Raw genomic sequence first — 21,338 nt, forward strand, 5'->3', positions numbered from 1 at the left:
GTCTTCTGTTTCCTCATCTAGTTTGTGTCAAAAGGTTGCGAATCGGTGGAGATGACTCTGCGCAGGAACGGGCTAGGACAGCTTGGCTTCCACGTCAACTACGAGGGCATCGTGGCGGACGTGGAGCCCTACGGCTACGCCTGGCAGGCGGGGCTGCGGCAGGGCAGCAGGCTGGTGGAGATCTGCAAGGTGGCAGTGGCCACTCTGAGCCATGAGCAGATGATCGATCTCCTGAGAACGTCCGTCACAGTGAAGGTTGTCATCATCCCCCCGCATGACGACTGCACCCCACGGAGGTAGGTCTGAGTTGGCGGCTGGGAGCCTGGGAGCCCAGGGCTGGGCCTGTGTGCCGTGAAGTGCTCCTGCTGGGGAGGGGAGTGAGGTGCGATGCTGGACATTCTCTCCATGGAAAGTCTGACTCAGGACACAGCTTCCTTTTGGCATGTGGCAACAGCAGCTGGAAAGAATGACTAACTTGGACCGTTCCCAGGATTTATAGCTCTCAATTTATAAAGTTGCTGTTGCAGATAGAAGAGTCTGGTAATAGCCATCTTAAACATCTTGCACTAGTAGCTGAGAAGCATTGCACACTTAGCATAAAAGATGCTCAGCAGCACACACTGTCAGACTCTTTCCTTTTGTGTTCTGTGACACACCTGTTCTTGCGAACCTCCCATTTGTGCCCCGTTGCTGTCCAACATTCCAGGTGCTGCTCTGACCCCAGCTATCTCAGCCTGGGGGGCTGAATGTGACTGCGCAGGCTTTTTCCTAGCTGCATCCGTGTGACAGTAACTGGCCTCAAATGAGCTGATCCTGCTCTTGGTCCTTTGGCTGTTGGTTCCGGCCTTTTCCCACAGGGAAGCCCACCAGCTCCCTGCCTCTCCCAGCTGCTGCCAAGCCAGCAGTGCTGTTCAAAATTTAATTTCTCTGCCTCTGGGGAGGTTTCTTGATAGAACAAATTTAATCAACTCTTTCTTTTTTCCTTTGGGCACACAAATGCTGTTTTTGCTAGCCTCCCCCCAAACTGTCAACTTGCTTTGAACCCATTATTTTCTAAGAGTTTATCTTAATGTTTGTCAGTGACGTGCTAGGCCCTCTAAAGCCAAGACAATACTCCTTATCCTGTTTTTTCCCCAAAACATGACCAGTCTGCACCTGAGCTTTCAGAGCTTCATGGACATCGGATGGTGGAATGTCCGGAAGTTACAATGGGTCATTGGTGTCGTTTAAAAAAATAAGCAGCAGTGACAATCTAAATGTACTTCAGCTCTTCAAACCAAGCATTACATACCAGACCATGGTGGCATTCCCTAATACTGCTGATCTCCTTGGTGGCCCAGAGACTCATGTGCCTCCGTCAGATTGTAGTGACACTCCTTCATCTAACAGCTTGAAGAAGTGCTCCATTTTGGATGATTGGATTCCTCTAGAAACCAGAATATATGCCACGAGCTTTTTATCTGAGCTTTTTTTGGGAGGTGGAAGGAAATATTCTGAAATTGCCTTACACACATTCCCTGCCTTTGAGTTAACCAGGTCTCCTCTGGTTCCTTCAAGCTCATCCTCATTGAGGGTCAGCGCTTGGCTGAACGGGATTCAAGAATGGCTGCTGAGGTGCATGAGAAAGGTGGTGCGGTCCTTACACACCCTCCCGCTGCTCCATGCTCGTCTGCCGTCTGTCCCTTGAGCTCCTCCTACAGGTTGCCGCCTCTGTGGCCTCTGAACAGGCAGTTATAAACTGGAGAGGAACACCAGGCTTCATGACTTCTCAACCTTAATCGCACACAGTAGAGTTCTAGCTACCAGTTTAAGGACTGATCTACCCAAAATGAAGGCCGGAGATCCCGTGCCACCGTCTTGTGTGTTCAGAGATCCTTCCCTTTGTTTCGAGTCCCCAGTTTGTATTGTGGGGTGGGAGGGTGAGGGGGAAATAGGTGTATGTAAGGAAACAGAGGGAGTGGGCAATACAGTGGGTGGTCATTCCTGGGAAGATGGGGCCCAGGGGCCTGGCCCTGGGTAGAGAGGTCTGTGATAGGAGGGGTTTATCTACCATAAGATACTAGACTAGTATGTCTGCTGTGGTGTGTTGGTAAAAACAACTAACATTGCTGAGTGTCTAATGAGCCAGGTCCTGGAAAAAGCACTTTTACATGGATTAGTGCCTTCAGTCCTTCTAACAGCCCTGTGAGGTAACACTGTTAATATGCTCAGTCAAGCTCTTAACTGCTACTTTGTATGCTTGGGGTGCAAATCCTTTCCTCCTATGCCAGCATAAGCAGGGACTTGGTGAACTGGCTTTCTGTTGGCTAGAAGAACTTTGATTTGGAACGTCTGCGGATTACTGCTGTGTAAAGACTCCCATTGCAGCCACTTCCAAGCTACTAACTAGACACCACTGAATGCAGAGTTGGGATACAGGTTTGTCGTTTGCCCCTGCAAATCTGGCCAGGCTGCTCCCTCCCACCCACCCCGGAATGAATGAACTGTATTTGTCGTCTCCTCCCAACACTGCTCTGACTCGCTAGCTGCCATCCTCTGTAGCCCATGGAGTTGAATGCGACAGGACCGAGGGTGTTAGGATGCAGGACGGGAGGCGGGGACGAAGGATCAGTGCAGTGCACAGTGCCTTGGGCCTCGGAGATGCACTCTGCTCCTTTCACTGCAGTGTCCGCCAGAAACGCCCCTGCCAGCCTTCTGAGCAGGTGTGACGTGATGCCACAGGTGCCTTCGAGGGCTGAGGGCCCTGCTCTCCCCATCCCTCCTTCAGACTGACTTCAAAGGAACAGTTGAAGCATTAGCACCCTGCTACAATTTTTAGCAAAATAAGATAATTCTCTTCTTTTTACCCTGTCTCCTCCACACTTCACACTCCCACTTTTGTTTTCCTAACAACTAATTAATTGTTCTCTTCTTTGACTAGTCACGCTCTTCAGTTGTTACTGCTGTGCTGCGTGAGGCAGAACAGGCCCCCTGGGGGCACACTGCACCCCCCCACCCCCACCCCTTCTCCACAGGGTCACCCCGGTACCCGAAGAGGCGATCTGGTGACCATACATAATCACAGACACCCATGTATGTTTTTACATGGGAGAGTCATTAGTTTTGAAAAGGCAGCAGCGTTTTAATGAAAAAATCCAGTTTAACAACAACAAAGTGAGGCTTCGGTGACAAATGCAAAATAGGGCTCTTTTCCCTGTTCTCAGGAAATTAAAAAAAAAAAAAGACCCCTCTATGAATATTTGGAAGTAAAGGTTTTTAAGCAGAAGAAGGGACAGGGAAAGTCTAGCAAAATGTCTGAGCCCCTCCTGTGTAGTGGGCTTTTTAAAGAAAGCTTCATGGCAGCCCTATTTCCAGGAAAACAGTGCCGAGGGTGAGGTTGCGAAAGGTTCCGTAGCTGCCCAAGGAGCCACCCACCAGCTGCTGCAGACACAGGTTTGCTGCTCACCCACGGACTTGACTAGGAGGCTTGCCACTGGAGTGAGATGGCAGACTGCCGGAGGGGCCCCTCACTCACCCACATCCATCACAGACCCTGGAGGCCATGACCAGGGTTGATCTGTTGGTCTCGGCAACCTCAGTGTCTTCAACAGGCGTTCTCTCGGCAAGAGGAGAAGCACCCAGAGAGCAGATTAAACTGCCGTGGTGCTGCCCCGGTGGCGTCGCACGGGAGGGAGCGGTGACCTCCGTGCGGAGGGAGCCAGGGGCCCACAGTTGGTGAAGGGAGCAGTCACGGGCCCCTCGGGCGGGAGAGCGGAAAGCAGACACCTTACGTAAAGGGACCAGATTACCTCGTAAACAAGAGCGGGTCACAAAGGTTTTTCTTCATTTTGAAAAACCAAGTATTTCAAAATGCAAAAGCTGGAAGGGCAGCTGTTAGAGGTCATCTGGTTCAAACCCCTCGTTTTTCAGGTGAGGGTAAGTGCTTTTCCTGAGCCCAGTCGCGTGGCTTATCAGGGACCTCGCTGTCCTCAAACACCTCGTTTTTCTGAGGCAAGAGTCCATTACGGTGTTCTTATTCAGTATGCTGTTCAGGTGTTTTTCTGTCTGTGTCTCTCAGTGTCTTAAGGAAAAAGGTGAGGGTAATAGGTAATAAGAAATTAAAGGAAACAAGTAATTTTTTAAAAACTCAAAGAAAGAGGAGATGGAGCGGTATTCCGGTTAACTCAGGGTTTCATCACGTCGCCCTGTGTCGCCTTAGCCCTGGGTTTGTAGTCCCCATTGGCCGCAGCTCTGTGCAGGTCTCAGGGTTTTCCGTCTTCTTGTAGGCTCTGCCCTGAGTGGAACGTGGTAAGACACTCGGAGGTAAAGAAATGTGGGGACTTGGAGTAGAAGTATACTTTCATTAGTGACTGAACTAAGACTAACCAAAAGTAGACTGGTTCTGTGAGTTCAAATCCTGGCTCTTCCACTTCCTGGCTTGGTGGTGCTGAACATTTTGAAGTGACCCGCGTGGCTCAGACTCTCCCTCTTCGGCCCCCGCGGTGCCACTCAAGGGCTGTGTCCCAGCCGCCCCGGCCTTCCCCTTCCAGATCTCCTCGCCTCTTCCCAGTCTGGGAAATTCCTCTAAGAAAGAAAGGCTTTTTTTTTTTCACTTAGTGATGACATTCAAAACACAGTTTGAGTTAATGCTTTAGTGAGAATAGGTTTTTTTGGTAATTTGTGTGTCAATCAAGTTAATGGTCTCTTGATCTTTCCTTGGTCCTTTTGGGTAAAGGGAATGGAAAGTGGACTTCACGTTTCCTAAGGTTTGGGGTTGGGGTGGCCACACCCAAAGGGGCTAAAGTGACAGGAGACGTTTCTGCCAGCCATTCCTCTCACCGCCTGAGGACAGCCCGGCTATGGGAGATTTATAACTTGGGTGGGGGCGGTGCAGGGGGGTGGAGGGAAGAAAGCCTGATTTCAAATTATGCTTTGTTTCCTGGTAATTTAATAATTGCAGAATTTCTGTAATTGACTTTTTTTCCCCTCAGAGCTAAATTTGGCTCTCCATTTGGATTTCAAGATTTCTCCCCACTTTATTTTTTGATTGTCAGGATCGCAACAAATTCAGAAGCGAACACCCCTATGCATTGCCAGTTCACAGTCCACGGGGTCGGGGGGCACTGGGTGCTGGTTTCGAGGCCCCTCCTAGGCAGTCTGCTCCCGGACTGTCAGGCTGCCCTGGGAGCCGTCCCTCCTCAGGCCTCCACACTGACTCTGTTCCCAACACCCCCCCCCACCCCCCACCCCTCCTCCCCCTTCCCTACCACGGTGACCCTGGGTCTCTTTGTTTTCAAGGACTCCATATCTCAGACTTAACAGTTGGGATTGAGCAAAGGAAGTGTAAGACTTCCCGGGGTTCTCGTTTTTGAAAGGAAACTAATTATAGGGCCCGGTGATTAAAACATGGTTTGAAACAGAGGATGAAGTGTTTGATCCATTTTAACTGTTAATGAGAAGCAGTGCGGTTGCACCAACAAGGAAAAACAACATTAATTTTTCTTCTCTCTGCCCTTCCCCTAACAGGAGTTGCTCTGAAACCTACCGCATGCCAGTGATGGAGTACAAAATGAACGAAGGGGTTTCATACGAATTCAAGTTTCCCTTCCGAAATAACAACAAGTGGCAGAGGAATGCCAGCAAGGGGCCTCATGCTGCTCCAGTGCCGTCCCAGGTGCAGAGTCCCATGACCTCCAGGCTGAACGCTGGGAAAGGAGACGGGAAGATGCCCCCTCCGGAGAGAGCCGCCAACATTCCTCGCAGCATCTCCAGCGATGGGCGCCCTCTGGAGAGGCGGTGAGTGCGCCTTCTGAGGTTCGCTCCAGATCGCTGCCCCTGGTTTAAATGGCAGCAGATTCATCAGCACGAGCTTTTAGGTCCTCCCAAGTTTTACTAGAAATTGAGAGTTAAGGCTGAGAGGCCTGCACAAGCAGCTTTCAGAGCACGGTAGCATCCCAAAGCCATAAGGAGAAATGAGGGTCTCTTCACGTGTAGCATTCAGCTCCGTGTTACGGTATTTGTGCTCGGCTCTTTCGTTTCCACGTGGGATCAACAGAAGTCCTTCTTACACACTCAGTAGCCGTATGGATTAGAACTCGGCACACGCTTTGAGGTGACATTGACCATGTTATCATCTTTGACCGTCTTCATTTTGGGGGGATAAGTGGTGGAATAGCAAGGGAATGCAGGTTTTTGGCTGAGTATCTGTCACTTTGTTAATAAAAAAAATTGTGAGAAATGAAAAGAACCAGTATAGCATGAACATATTTGCCAGTGCTCTGAAAGAAGGGGAAACAACAGTGGACATGGTGGAGCACTCAGTCCTGAGTGAAGTGAGCACGAGAAAGAGGGATTGATTGAGGGGTCCCGGAAGGTGAGCACCAAGCACTAATGACTCCCTCACAAGGGATAACAGGGAAGCCCTGGCACGTTTGTTTGGAATTGATGCAAAACAAAGCACTTTGAAATAGAATAGGCCAAAAATCAAACTGGATTAAGTACTTTTAAAGTGTAAATAAAAATTGGCTGCAACATTTTACATGGCATTATAAAAAATCTGTGCAATTTTACCCCCGCTTACCTCCGTACTAAAGGGGGCAGTTTACTTTAGCGACCTGCTAGTCCCGTGCTAGAGGAAGCCAGCTTCTCTCTGTCCATCCACGGTCCTTTCCCCATCACCTCTGCTTGTCTGGATCTCATCTCCGAAAGTACTTGTGGCTCCTGCGCTAGGGAGGGATCAGAAGCTTCAGCTGGGAGAAGTCTTTGTTCCAGGAGCTGGGTGGGGTAGAAGGAAGGTCCCCGTAGAGCCAAAATGTGACCCTGGCTCATCTGAGCAGCAGGGAGCAGGTGCCACAAGAACAGGGTGGCAAGGAAGATAGGTCCTAGCGATGCTTAAACAGTCATTGGTTCAAATTATGAGCAGAAAGCTGGTGGTTTTAAAAATCACACTATGTTGTCTTTTATCTTAGTCTAAATTTTAAGCTACTGCATAAAAACATCGTCACTTAGTTATTTCAGAAATACTAGAAAACCATGTATAAATAATTCAGTAAAAAACAGACAAAGAAAAAACATGAGTTGTCTTTCCAGAATTCTTCATTTAATCCTGGAGACTTATTTACAGAGCCTAGCTGTTTATCTCAAATGATTCCTCTCCCAAAGTAGCTACGTTTCCATCTGGACTCCTTGTTTTCATTATTTTCAGAAAGGAAAAACATCCAAGAGATCTCTGAATAAATTCTTTGTTCTACACTTTCAAAAGATGGCCCTCTCTGAGGTGTGTGCTAACTGGAATTCGTGATCTGGCCTGCATTTTGAAAGGTGAACCCAGGAAACCATTGTTAAGAGCAGAAGCTTCTTTTCCTTGCAATGCTGTTTTCTCTCCAGAACACTCACTGGGCTTTTACAAGTGAAATTAGTTTTGGGTTACTTTCTTTACACAATCTTCCATATAACACAATAGCAGAATGTATTAAATTCCCACATTGAGTTTGATTTCTGCAACAGCAACCAGATTGTCGTTGACCATACTGACCTCCAAAAGTGAAAATATGTTTTGTAGCTAATCGTCATCCTGTGATACAGGCAGCTTTTATTGCTAGACAAGGCATCAGTTCCATATTTTTCAGATGGAGCCCTTCCAGTTCTGGAGGTTATTTCTGCATGTACTTGTGTCTGCCCTTCATCTTAACTCCACCCAGAGGAACAGGAATCTCAGGGAGTGCTCCCCGTCAAAGCCTGTGACTCTCTAAGCCGTATATAGACATGGGGGCAGAAGTGAGGCCATCAGTGTTTTGGTAGGAAATTTAACCTCAGTTCCCTCTCAGGCCTCTTAGTTGTGGGCATTCTTCAGAACAGTGGACTTGGATTTCAGATGGTATGATGGAGGATGTGGGTGGTTTGGACAGTCCCATCCCTATGTTTTCAAGATCTTCAGGTTTTTTGGCTTGTCTTCGTTTTGAAGTATATGAGAACTTAGACAGATACTCTTTTGTGAAAATTTAAGAGTTCGATTTCCTGTCCCGTCATTCTGTATTTTTAGTAATACAGTATTCATTTTTATTTATTTTTTATAATCCTGAGGGTATGTTTTTTGATTTCTTCTTCTTTTTTTTAGAGAGAAAGGAAAGGCAATGGGTGGGGAGAGAGGTCTGTGAGAGAGAAACATCAGTTGGTTGCCTCCTGTATGTTCCCTGACCCGGGATTGAACCTACAACCTCTTGTGTACGGGGATGACATTGCAACCAACTGAGCATACCAGCCAGGGAATACCATTTTATTTTCTAAATTTTAACTCGAGTCACGTATAGAAGGTTATAGTTAAACTCTTACTATTTCAGGAGTATTCAGGTATAGAATGGACTTGTGACATCACCAGGAATAATTCCTGAGTCCTTTGTGAATCCACAGATCCGTAAAGTTTACCCGAGAATATCATTTCTTCCATAAAATATACCAAATGTAGATGGAATTTTAAGCATTCCTTTTATAGTCTTCCTGAGAACCAGACACCTCGCTGAGACACAGAAGTGAGGACCCTGGCTGCACACACATCCATTTGATTCCCCGCTTCGCACCAGCCCTGCCCTGGGCGCCATTTACGTTTGTGCCTGGGCAGTCTCTGCAGTGTGGTGTGGGCCTCTCAGGTGAACCACAAAGAGAACAAATGACAAGGTCTGCCGTAACCTGGGTCTGGCCTTACGCTATCAGCGTGAGCCTAACGTGGGGACCAGCATACTGCCTGTACATAGTTCCATTACCCTGCCTTTCCTCTCCCAGGCCAGGCAAGTTGTGTCTGACAGTAGAGCAAGCAGCCTTGCCACAGGTATTAGCCAATCCACCCTGCGCGTGCTCCATGACTAGATGTGCCTGCTTCCTTCACACGGCTGGGCCCTGCACGGCTCCTTGTAGGTGGAGACTGTAGTTTACTGCTTGAAGAACCACAGGTTTGCTTGAATTAGATGCAACATTCTAGAGTTAAAGGTCATTAGGAACAATTTTTTAAAACAATAGTTGTGAAACAGGTTTTTTTTTTCTTTTAATACCAAGGTCAGGATTTTTATGACATACTAAAACGTGTTGGTATTTAGAGGTTCTAACGAATTATTTGGCTGAATTGTGTTCTCTCTGTACATTAAGAGACACTGATGCAATGAGAACAGAATACCTATTTGCCATCTAAGTAGAATAAAGTCTGATTCTGTGTGGTTTAAATATATGAGCTTTATGCTCTCCAGGTGTCCTCTTGAATATGGAATTTTATAGTACTTGTGGGGCTAGTATTTGTTAACAGAATTAGTATTTATTCAACAAAAACAGGCACTATGATGCAATTATTGTTTTGCCCTGATTTATCTGAGTGTAAGGGTAGAATTGAAATAAAAATGGCTGGCTGCCACACATTGAACTTCGCTGCATTTATACATAATGCAGGATCAGTAATAAAACTTCGATCTGTCTTCATGTGCTCAGAAAGTTTAGCTATTTCAGGGGCTTTACATGAATGACAGGCATCTTAGCATATAAAAGAATGTTCCTTTCTCTTTTTCTCTTCCTTTTTATTAAATTTATTGGGGTGACAGTGGTTAACAAAATACAGATTTCAGGTGCACATTTCTATAACACATCACCTGTATACGGTATTGTGTGTTCACTGTTCACCTTTTTTTCAGATGCAGTATTACCAGCTGTTATATAAATATTTGGTGTTGGATCTCATTGAACTATTGGTACTTTTGAGTTTCACCTGCCTGCCACACTGGTCTCCTTTCCCTGCTTCCTTTAGCTCTCAGTAGCTGGATGGAGAGTGCTTAGTCTTAGATTACAATAGAGTCTGGAATGGCTGTGTTCGCAGCCCCACCCCCAGCCTCCTCAGCAGGCACTCGGGTGGGAGGAGTTTGCCTGGATACTGTTGAAACCAGCAGAGTTCTCTCAGAGAGCATATTAGTAATGTGCTCATCCAATTTTTATTTTTCAGAAAATGTTCTCTTAAGTTTATTTCATACAAGTTCTGGGCTAATTTTCACTGCATCATTTTCTACTTTGAGACAAAGCAAGTACCTGTTTAATCCTTAACTGCTCCCTTATTTAGATTATTGGCTGTGGTTAGAAGTTTCAGGACTTGTATTTTCCAAATACAGCCCACCTGGCTCCTAGTGGTCTGACTTGACCTACAGATTGTTAGTTCATGGGGCCTGGGCGCTTCCAGGGGGCGGCTCAGGCTGCATCCCTCTGACTCCCGATTTGTAAAGCTACCGGCGCCCTCCTTCACATTCCTGTTGCTTCTTCCAAAACTTCACTTATTTTTTTTTTTTGGTCATTTCTGTCTCATCACGCCCCAAATTTTGTGTCCTCTACACTTTCTTCCTCATTTTTCTTTTAGCCCCACACTGTGCAATATCTTGGAACAGTTTGTTTCAGTAGTCTCAGCCATCGTCTCTGTGTGTGGGCAGTCCCTCAATAGTATATATTTTGCCCTGACCTCTGTTTTTTACTTTCTGTATTCATATCCTGACTGCCTGCAGAACCACCTGTGTGGGAATGTCACAGCGTCTCCTACAAGTCCACCTGACTTTAGCTTCCCTCTGTCACCTCTCCATTCTCGTGTCACCCACCTCGCTGAAGGACTTTGCCATCCACCTAAGTACCCAGAGCAGAACTAGGATTTACAACCACCTTCCCCTCCACCCTCATCCCCATCCCCATCCCCATCCCATTCAGTTTTCAAATGCTTAACATCTGTTGAGTTCCTCATCTCTAAGCCTCCTCCTTGTCATCGAGTTAGGGACTCTCCTTTCACCAGAGGATCTTTCTGGCCAAAAGTCCCTCCGTCCTTCCGTGCTGCACATGCGTAGGGCAGTCCAGTAGAAATGGAAATACTCCTCGGGCTGTGCCTTTTGTCACCGTCTCCCCGTGGGTTCCCGCCTGGCTCTTCATCCTTGCCACCCCGGGCTCTGGGCATGTAGACGCCTCTGTTGCTGGGTGTCCTCTCTTCCCGGTGCCCCTGCACCTGCTGCTCTGCTGGGTCTGCCCTCCGCGCACTCGGCAGTGCAACAGCTGGCGCTGTCACACCGAGCCCGGGCCTCACCGCCTCTGAGCAGGCTCCTTTAATTTCTCCGAAACACTCCTCTGCCTCCGCCTTGATTGCCCTTCCCGTGAAGAAAGCCTTTCTTCACAGAATTCATTTTTTATTATAATCTTCATGCATGTTTCCCACTTAAGGCAGTCTGTCTTATTCGTGGTCGTATTCCGAGAGCCAACTGCAGATTCTGGCACTTTAACAGGCTCTCGATGAATTTTTTTTAAAACTTTATTTAGTATGAAACCATCATGCTAAACAACTTACTTGAAGAAGTGGGAATAGAAGTAAATCAATTCAAGAGAAAATAAATCAGTTTTTTTTCTGTTGTAAAATACACATAACAAAATTTACCATTGCGACCATTTTTAAGTGGTTCCGTGGCCTGTGTACATTTGCATTGTCGTGTGACCACTCCCATCATGCATCTCCTGCCTGACCTTTTTCATCTTCCCCTACGGAAACTCCGTGTCCATTGAACAGTAACTCCCGTTTACCCCGTGACCCCTCAGCCGCTGGCAGCGACCATTCTGCTTTCTCTCTGTGAATTTGACTACTCTAGGTACCTCACGTAAGTAGAGCCGTGTAATATTTGTCCTTTTGTGACAGGTTTATTCCACTTTAGCATAAAGTCTTTCAAGGTCCATTCATGTTGTAACATGTGTCCGTTTCCTTCCTGCCTGAGCTCACAGGCTACTCTTAACAAAATACTGCAGCCGGGGGCTGGGGGGTTGGTGCTTAAACAACAGGCATACATTTCTTGCATTTCTGGAGGCAGGAAGTCCAAGGTCAAGGTGCCAGCAGATGCAGCTCTTGATGAGGACCCTTCTCCTGCATTGCAGGCAGCTGCCTTCTTTCTGTGTCCTCTTCTTAAAAGGCTCCCACCAGGGAGGCTCCACCTTCAGGACCTCCTCTAAGCCTGGCTACCTCCCACAGGTCTCCACCTCCTCCTGCCTGATGGGGTCAGGGCTTTAACTTCAGAATTCGAGGTGTGTCTGTGTGGCGAGGGTGGGTGCATTTAGCCACAGCCTTTCCTTTTTAAGACTGAATACCACTCTGACATTTCCTTGTGTGCAGGTAGCACATTTTGGTTACCCCTTCTTTTGTCAATGGACACAAGGGTAAATCAGTCTATTACAAAGAGTAAATCATAGGTAAAAGTGAAGCACTCTGTAGTCAGATAAAGCTATAGAAGTAAAGCTAGATTTAAGTAGAACTCTTTAATTATTTGGCTAAGTTTATAATTCTCCTATATTAAAAAATGTGTTGTGGATAAAGCTGTATAAAATTGACTCAAAGTGAAATGTGAGTCCTTGTTTGAATTTCCTATGAAAGGTTTCAGTTGCATTGAAACTGAATTATGGGAATATTTTTTTGTGTGTTGGTTGGTTGGTTTGCCACGATCAAGTAGAAAGGCAGAGGGCCACGTTGGACCGAAACCCACCGGGCTCTTAGGCTCCATCTCCCCCAACTCTTTGAAGGTGCTGGCGTACACTGGGGTTAGAGTTCAGATGATTTGCAAGTTCACATTTTTAGATTATGGTATAAAGATGTTTCCTCTTCAAGAGTCAGGACATGGGCACAGCGGCTTAAACTCGGCTGCCTCCCACCCAGTTCCCTTTCCTTTCCCAGCTCCAGAGTGGTCCAGGGACGCCTGACCAGAGTGCCCCAGTGTGGCCCCCAGCTTAGGCTCTCGGGTTGCTCACCACTCCGCAGGCCTCGAAACCAGCTGCCGTGTGCACAGCCTGGGAGACGTCCCCCGGGGCTTCCTGCCTGCGGGGCCACCAGAACTTCCTGTGATCCACCCGGAGGCCCCGCAGTCCAGGGGCTCTGATTTGCATTCCGGTCCCACCCCTTGAGAGTGATGTGACCCTGGGGAGTTCCTTATCCCCTCTGCCCTTCAGTGTCCCCAAGAATTCAGTAGGGCTCTAGCCCCACCTCTCCGAGTCCCTGTGAAGATGAAGGTAATACAGCCACTCTGTATCCAGTCTAGCTCTTCCTTTGTGCAGACCTGACACACAGTGCGGCTACACAGGTGTCAAAGAGGGCTTGTTCGAGCTGAGCGCTGTAGGGTACGGGGACATCTGGCCACCTAGGCCAGTGGGTCCATCTTCAGTGTCTCCTAGGCCACGCGTGGGGTGGGTCAGTGTTTCCATAAACAAGTCATGTTGTCTTTGGTATCATGGTTAACCTTGGTGACACAGAGAAGATGAATTCAGGAGGCCTGCAGTGCCGGAAACCCTCACGGTGAACTGTGCAGATGGAGAAGTTGTAGGAAATACTGCAGAAACTGTCCCTGTGAATTAGAATGGGCCTGAGGGATGGTCTGTAAAACACAAGTTCTCTGTGTCTGAGAAGAGCGGCATGGTGGCGTGTGGTCATAGTTCTCTGCGTGTCAGTAAGGAACCACGCTTCTGTGCGCACCCAGCAGTGGGGCCGTGCCCTTCCACCCAGCCCAGGGACTGTTCTGCCTGGGGACCACCCAGAGAGGCCTGGCCCAGCCACGTCCTATAGGAGGGTCTACAAAGGCCCACAGTGGCCCTGGACCTTCCTCAGACCCCCTCCCTCCCCCAGCTCACACGCACACACACATGTACACGTGGCTGGGGGAAGCCTGGGGAGTAGATACAGGTCCAAAATGCATCCTGCTGCAGCCCTCCTGCGGGGGGGTGGGGGGGGGTGAGAGCGGCGGGCCCTTCCCTGATGAGCGCATGTCAGATACATGAGCATGTCTGCTACTGGGGATTTAGTCACTCTCCAGGCGAGAAAGTGTTCTGCTTTACATTGGAAACCACTGACATTTTTCTTTAAGATTTGTTGATTGTACAACACACTTTTAAGCATGTATTGATAGAAATTAGTGGTAATGAAAACAAATTAGGTACGTAGACCCACCCCACCATCATCGTTGTGAAATTTTCCATAAGCCTCTTGTTCGAGTCCCAGACACTGATGCGTCTGCTTCCACTCGTGAAAATCCCTCTGTGTGCCGCTGGCAGAGTGGCAGTTTGGGATCTGCCCGTCAAGGCCTGAGTGGGTTTAGTTTCCTTTTTTCCTGCAGGAACGACTGCTGGGAGAGAATGAGGAGGGCGGAGCGTCCACAGGGCTGGCCTGCGGAGTTGAATGGGTCTCTCACCCGAGCAAGTGAGCGAGCAAGCGAGCGTGTTTCTGTGGGGTGTGTGTGTGTTTGCTCCGACCACAGGGCTCTAGGCTGGTGGCTGCACCGCAGGGGGCCTTCATAGACACTGCTCCAGGTCACATAGAGGTGGCCCTGGACCATCCGCTCGGGTCCCACCTCTTCAGGCTCTGCAGGCTCGTGGTAAGGGAAGGAACGAGCACTGACACGGGAGAGAGGGCAGAGGAGGGGCTGGCTCCCCGGCCGGGGTCCTGCTTGCAGTGTAGGTGGGAGTTCACCCTCTGCACACCGGTCTCCACACCCAGAGAGGGTCAGAAACCAACCTAGCGAAACGTCCTGTAGGCTCCCAGTTCATTGCTTATTGTTGGACTCTTTTGGTTTCCCATTATATGTAAGAAGTAGTGAGTGATGATGGCATACTAAAATGGCACAAAATAAAAGTGGGAATGTAGAGGTCAAGGCTTAATGCAGCCCTGAGCCACGGTCAGCACTGTGTTAAGTAACTGATGGGCTGGTTTGCACATGGGACTTTATTGTAGAACTCGACGTTCTGAAAACCAAGTGCACTGGCGTTGGTGGAATTCTGTGGGAAAGGAAAGTAGCCTGAGTGAGTGGTGGTGTGCTCTCCTCCCAGCTCAGGGCGGTTGTGGGAGGGACCAGGCGTCTTGGAGACCATTCGTGCAAGGTGCACGTGGGCAGCCACTCCAGGCGGAAACTAGTGTGGCGTGCTGTATTCTGGCCTCCGCTTCCCGTGTATTTGTTTGTATAATGGGATAGGAAATGAAATATTTTAAAGTTTTTTTTTCAGTCTTTAAAATCCTAGCACGCCACCAAAAAAAAAAAAAAAAAACCATCAAAGGATTTGGTTGTTGGCTTCTTTTTTTTTTTTTTTTTTAAGATTTTATTTATTTATTTTTAGAGAGGGAAGGAAGGGAGGGGGAGAGAGAGAGAGAGAGAAAGAGAAACATCAATGTGTTGTTGCTAGGGGTTATGTCCTGCAACCCAGGAATGTACCCTGGCTGGGAATCGAACCTGGGACACTTTGGTTCCCAGCCCGCTCTCAATCCACTGAGCTACGCCAGCCAGGGGGTTTGTTGGCTTCTTTTTGTGAAATATTTATGAGTATTAGTGGAGAGTAGAACTAACCAAAGAGGTTAGTGTTTGTGGTGTGCTAATGATTCTTACCTCTCTGTATAGCTCTCATATTTTAGGCTTATCAGTTCTCATGTACTTTGGCAAAACAAAACAAAACAAAACAAAAACAAAAACAGACATTTTTGGGCATTCCCTTTTATGCCTGGCGACCTAGGACCTTCAGGGTCAGCTCTGACCACGCCACCGCTTTGCTGCAGGACGTCCAGTCCTTCCCTGCTGCTTCACAGGTGACGTCTTTGCATCCTCAGCTCACCCCGTAAGACCCACTCGTTCCTCCAGTCACGGGCCCCAGCGATCCCCCACCCAGGTCTGCTGCTCCAGCCTAGCGTGCCTTCGTGGTGGCCTCACACTCCCCGGCCCTAATTCCTGACTGCTCTGAGAATCTCAGTTTCCTACAAGACCCACCGGACAGGCATTCCTTCATAAGGTGTTTTTCCCCTGGTTTTCCCAACTAGATGTGACGTCCCACCCGCCCGAGCCCCCCTTCATACTGCACTGGGGGCAGCCTCGTTTCACACTTGGGTTTATTGTCGGTAGCTGTTACTGCACTCAGGCTCTGTTCAGGGTTCTTCATGCAAGTTTTCTCCGTTAGTCCACCCAATAGCCTGATGAGGGTTGCTGTCTACCTCTTTTACAGATGAGAGATGAAATAATTTGTGCCAAGTCATAGCTGGTTAGTGATGGAGCCGAGATTAGCATCAAGGCCACCGGATTTTACAGCCCCATCTTTGCCACCTTGCTGTATGAATTTAACCCACCACCACACATAGATGGCACTCAAGAGATGTATACCGGAGGAACGCATGCGTATTGGCGTGCGGAGGGGGCCCCATCGCTTGCACTACGGTCAGGGCCACCAGTTGCATGGATCCCCATCTTTAGAAGAGCCCGTGCTGGTTTATGCTCTGCTGTCACTGCCATAAAATCTGCGACAGTGTTTGAGCAAGGGGACCCACGTTTTCATTGTGCACCGAGTCCCATCAGTTGTGTAGCTGGTCCTGCCTGCAACCCCCTTTTCCTTTCTGTTCTTTGCAATCACTCTTAGATACCCAGTTGCCTGTTCTAAAGAGACCCATCACGTGTGCCAGGCTGCGAACTTCCAACAGCCCGCCAGCAGCTGTGAAGTGACGATCCATTTATCACAGCTCGATGAATTGCCTTATTTTCCTAACTGTGCAAGAGAGTTATTCATTGTTGTGAATTGACCTTGTCACAAGAGGCTCATCAGAACAGGATTTCCACGGTCCAATCAGAAGAGCTGACGTGAGTCGTGTGGTCCACAGGCCAGGGTAGGGCTGGTGCACGGAATGCACAGTAGGAAAATAGGAACAGACAGAGGATGAGGTCCAGTCTGAGCACATCTCCCCAGATCTACTCTGATTATAGCGCCCAAATGGCATGACCTTGAATCATTTCAGAGGATTTTTTTTATATATATATATATAATTGTAGAAGAATCTCTGGGATCTATATCGCCAAAGACAGACTTGAACTTGATCCCGTTCCCTGGATGAATAGTGTTTTAATTGCTGAGTTGTGGTAAAATGCTGTGCTTAATTACAGACTCAAGTATCTAATTTGTCAGTCATCGCTGCTATTTGAGACCCTCTGGGTTGTTGTTGCCATCATCCGCTCTTTGCACCGGAATCACATGGGTCTTATCTCCTTGGACACATCTAAGCGGGGCTGTCGCTTCGGAGCAGAAAGCAGGAAATGGAGGCATAATCTAACCTGTACTGCCTCCCGACTCAGGGGAAAGATTTTAGCATCAGTTACACAGATACTGAGGATTCCTTATCCGTAAACTGATAAATTGTAATTGGTCACAATCTGAAGAGATCAATTTAACAACAGCCTGTCAGTGTCAGCACCGTATATGCAGTCCTGTGAATTGGTTCATGGGAAGGATGTGGTGGGGGGCAGGGTAGGTTTATTAGAAATCTGGGATTTTTTTAGCAGGTCTTTCCTCCCCTCTGACCCGGTGTGAGACTGCTTCTGCAGAAGTGAGGCACTGAGGCTGATCTTGGACCATCTTTCCTTAAATGTCCATCCCCTTCACCTTTGCTTGCATTGCTACGAGCTGCCCTGCATACCAATGAAAAGCTGGTGTTTACCCTGCAGACTGTGGGAGTGTTGTCTGCTGGGCTCACCAGCGTGACTTTTCCCATCACTGCGCTCTTTGTACAGTCAGAAAGCCCTGGTGTTCTGTTTCTGCAGCGGGGACTAATAGAAAGCATTTAAGAGAACATTTAACATCAGTTACTTTAAAAACATTTAGTTGTTTCTTGGCTAAAGATATAAAAATATAGGGAAGGAAATCTGAAATGAATAATGGCTTAGAAATGCCCTCTCTAACAGTGACCGGAGTATTCTTCAACAAGATTATTCCACCGAAATAGAAGATCTCACAGCAGCTGGAAGATGAATTAATTTTAGTCCTCTTGAGCTATTTGGGCCCTAACATCTAGCATTTTCCGGGCTCATCAAGACTAAGAGAAAGCACAAAGATCTGGTTTTATTTTATTTCAAAAGGGAAGGAAAGACTTGCAACCTGTGCTGACTCTTCCTTGGCCTCAGCAACCTTTAAAGTAGAGTGAGTGGGAGGACAGAGACCCCAGAGGTCAGCGTGCCCTTCCCGTGTGAGCCAGCGGGGGGTGCTCTTTTGCACAGTGGCAGGGTAGCGACCAACCCAGCGCCCAGCAGGGATCAGCCTCGGACTGACCCTAGCAGATGTGGGCTGCCAGCACCGGCGGGCGTCCGTCCCTCTCCCTGAACTGGGTCTGTTCTCAAATAATATTTGTGTGATAGTATCGAATTCAGAGTATTCGGAAAGGATTGTAAGGCGCGAGGAGAAAGAATAATTGTGATTTTTTTTCCCCCATCATCCATATAGCTAGAGCCCTAAAAACATTTAGGGGCGTTCCGTCAGTCGCTGTGCGTGCGTATTCCGTGTGGGTGAACGGTCAGGAAACAAAGCCACTATTGAGTTATATAAATGCAGAAACGGGATGCGAATGAATGCTGGCCTTCTGGAAATGCTATTTTTCACTTTGGGATAACTCCAGTAACCAAGTAGAATTTTCTGATGCACTTGCCAAATAAAAGAGCTGAGGTTGAGAGCGAGCATGAGAAATTTTAGCTTAACGTACATTTTGGAGAGCAGGGTAAGAAACTGCAGGCTCTAAGTACAAATATAAATGTTACATTTTTTTTTACTTTCCCAGTGGAATCGTGTTGTCATTTCTTCCTAGAAGCATAAACATTTTCACATTCACCATAAACACAAATCATTGGCATTACTTGTTTACCCGGAAGAGAGCTAAATCCTCAGGCCCAGCCGTGTTAACATTCTACTGCTGTCTCCTTTTCTCCCGTCTTTCTGTAGCACCCCCTCCTCTTTGCAGCAAGCATCAAAGCAGCTACAAAATGAGACTGTACTTGAAGTTTCTCTGTATTAAGTGCATATGAAAGCCAAACTCTTAAGGCAGAAAGTAGTGTGGTCTCTGGTACATTTGGGTTTATGCCATTCCTTAATCCTCACCTAATTTCTCTTCCTCGTACCCTCCTTCTCCCATTCCTCCCCGCCCCCCCCCCCCCCCCCCCCCGCCGTCCCTCCCAGTTATTCCAGCAGAACTAGTGAGATCTTTGGAAGAGGTCCTAGTGGAAGAGCATCAAGGGATGCGTGGTTTATGGTACCCGGGTACATGTATTGATCTTTTGTCAAAACACCTAATCCAAAGGAGGGGTGAGCCAGCGTTCCAGGACCCCACAGCCTGTGACCCCACCGTCGCTGCCCCACACGTGTCCCTCTCTTGACCCCGGCATCCTAGTGAGGATGCCAGCCATGTGGTTGGTCCTTATTTCTCCGAATCTGTGTCTCAGTGACCAGATTAGATTGGTGATGTTAACCTGAGGGCCGTAGGAACTCTGCCTCTTTGCGTCACAGTGTCCAAGGACCTAGGGTCCCAGGTCTCTCTGCTTGCCCATTTCACACGACATAGAGTTGGCATTGCCAGTGTGCATGTCAGATTGACAATATATGTGCAGGGGTGCCTGGGTATAATTCCATCCTCCCCCTTTCTCACATTTAAGGAAGCATGTTAAGTTTGAGTGTTACCGTGTTTAGCAAATCATTCACAAAAATCTTGGCACTTTAGTATTAGTGACCGTTCTTTACCTGATGTAAACCCACCATGGTTGCGAGCCCCTGGCTGGGGGCACCTGGTGTAACTGTGGCTCCTTATCCTGAGCCACCTACAGCACTTCGTTTTCTGCACTGCTGATGGGAATTCTCTTGCAAATGTGTTACTCGGCCAGAGATAGAAAGATAAACGGGGCTCAGTGCTGCCCCTTAAGGGCAGACTCTGGTTGGTGGGGTTGACGCAGGTAAAAGTAACCATTCCACGGAATGTGCTGTAGTGGTGCAAAGAACAGACTGCCGTGAGACTCAAGGTTCGCATTCACCTGTGGACTCAGGCACGTGACGTTGGAATCAGGCCTTGGATGAGAAGGGTGTGTGTGAGTGGAGAAGGGAGAAGGTATTCCAGGCAGAAAGGACAAGCTGAGTAAGAGTATGAATTTGGAGGGTGCGTCTGAGAAAACAATCAGCAGGTTGCAGACCAGTTATCTTCTTTGTCTTTATATTTTCCAGCCCAGCACCCAGCGTGCCTGAGCACACAGTTCTGTGCTCAATGAATAGTTGAACTTCGTTAGACCGACTGACTGTGGAAGATGAGGAAAGGGGGGAGGGTGTCAATGTATTTAACTTGGAGCAACAAATATAAGAGGGGCAGGTTGAGGGCGTCGGGGTGAGAACTAGAGAAAACCTTGGTCAGCTTTTCGGAGGTTGGAGAGGCATTGCTGGTGAGGGTGTCCTGGCGAGATTCATCTGAGAGACAGATGGAGGCAGCAGGCTCGTCACTGGGCACCCAAGCTCTCAAGTCAGCTCTGCCTTCGGGCCCACGTGCATCTGGGAGTCATACTCTTTAGTGCCCATCCTTGTTCTTTTTCTGTTAGGGAAGCTTCTCGTTGGGATTCTAGTGTCCCCTCTGCCAACTTGCTGTACCCGAAACCCCATTCTTCCTGCTGCAGGAAGTTTGCAGCTTCGCTGTGGGAACCTGGCGTAGTTCAGGGAATCAGGTCCCATCCCCAGGCTTCAGGACTTCGGTGCGAGGGTAAGCTGCCCTTGTGTGCAAGATCGTCTGACCGTGCAGACCCGCTGCAAACTGGCCTGTTAAGAAAAGAAACCCCAGGCTTCTCTAGAGGACAGCAGGAGTTCAGCACAGTGTGGTAGGCTAGAATCACAAAGCCTGGCTTAGCAAATGGCGCCTTCAGTGCCTTCAGTTGCACTTCCTCAGCTTGTAGCAGGGAAAGGCCTGCCCTGCTGCAGGAGTCGAACGTTTCATGCCAGCCTCCACTTCAGGAATAAAAGATCGTTGTTACCAAGGTTTAGTTCACATCGAGTAACAGTTGTTAGCATGTGTCAATATTCCAGTGGTTACCTTGTTGCCAACTAGGGTAGAGGTGGTAGAAGGAAAAAAAATTTATCTGCCCTGACTACAAAGCTCCAGTTTCCGTCTGGAGAGCCAGTCAGCAGGGTGGAGAATCCATAGCTTTAGAAAAAAAATGTATTGGGTGGTTATGCGGAGCACACCAGAATTCATTCATCCCACTTAAATTCAACAGCCGCAGTTCTAGGCTTTTTTTTTTTTTTTTCATGGAAGTTTTTATATGGCGATGGTACTGTCAACCAAATTCATAAATACTAACTAGCAGAATCTGAATATTCATTCCCGACTCTTAAACTAGAAAACAAAGAAGCACACAAAGAGTGTACCAGGCCCGCTGTGGTCATGTGCTCTGGCAGAACTGGAGTGAAAACGTGGGATTAATTGCCGTGTTGATGTCACTGGGGTTCAGTTAGGCTCCACAATGCCATACTAGGGGACTGTGTACACAATGCAGCCCATTGGATTCTGGCAGTTTTTGGAA

At 48.1% G+C, this 21,338-nt stretch overlaps 1 protein-coding gene across 15 annotated transcripts in view; it reads left to right on the forward strand.

Moving 5' to 3' along the window:
- Window positions 1–21,338, forward strand: part of SIPA1L1 (signal induced proliferation associated 1 like 1) — a 421,848-nt gene that overhangs the window by 353,758 nt on the left and 46,752 nt on the right. For all 15 annotated transcript variants that reach the window (XM_036011668.1, XM_036011659.1, XM_036011652.1 and 12 more), the window contains 2 exons: window positions 22–296; window positions 5,506–5,775. In XM_036011668.1, the coding sequence (XP_035867561.1) occupies window positions 22–296; window positions 5,506–5,775 (545 nt within the window). The remainder of the gene's footprint in view (window positions 1–21; window positions 297–5,505; window positions 5,776–21,338) is intronic.

Source organism: Phyllostomus discolor, chromosome 1 (assembly GCF_004126475.2).
Source record: "Phyllostomus discolor isolate MPI-MPIP mPhyDis1 chromosome 1, mPhyDis1.pri.v3, whole genome shotgun sequence".
Lineage (NCBI taxonomy): Eukaryota > Metazoa > Chordata > Mammalia > Chiroptera > Phyllostomidae > Phyllostomus > Phyllostomus discolor.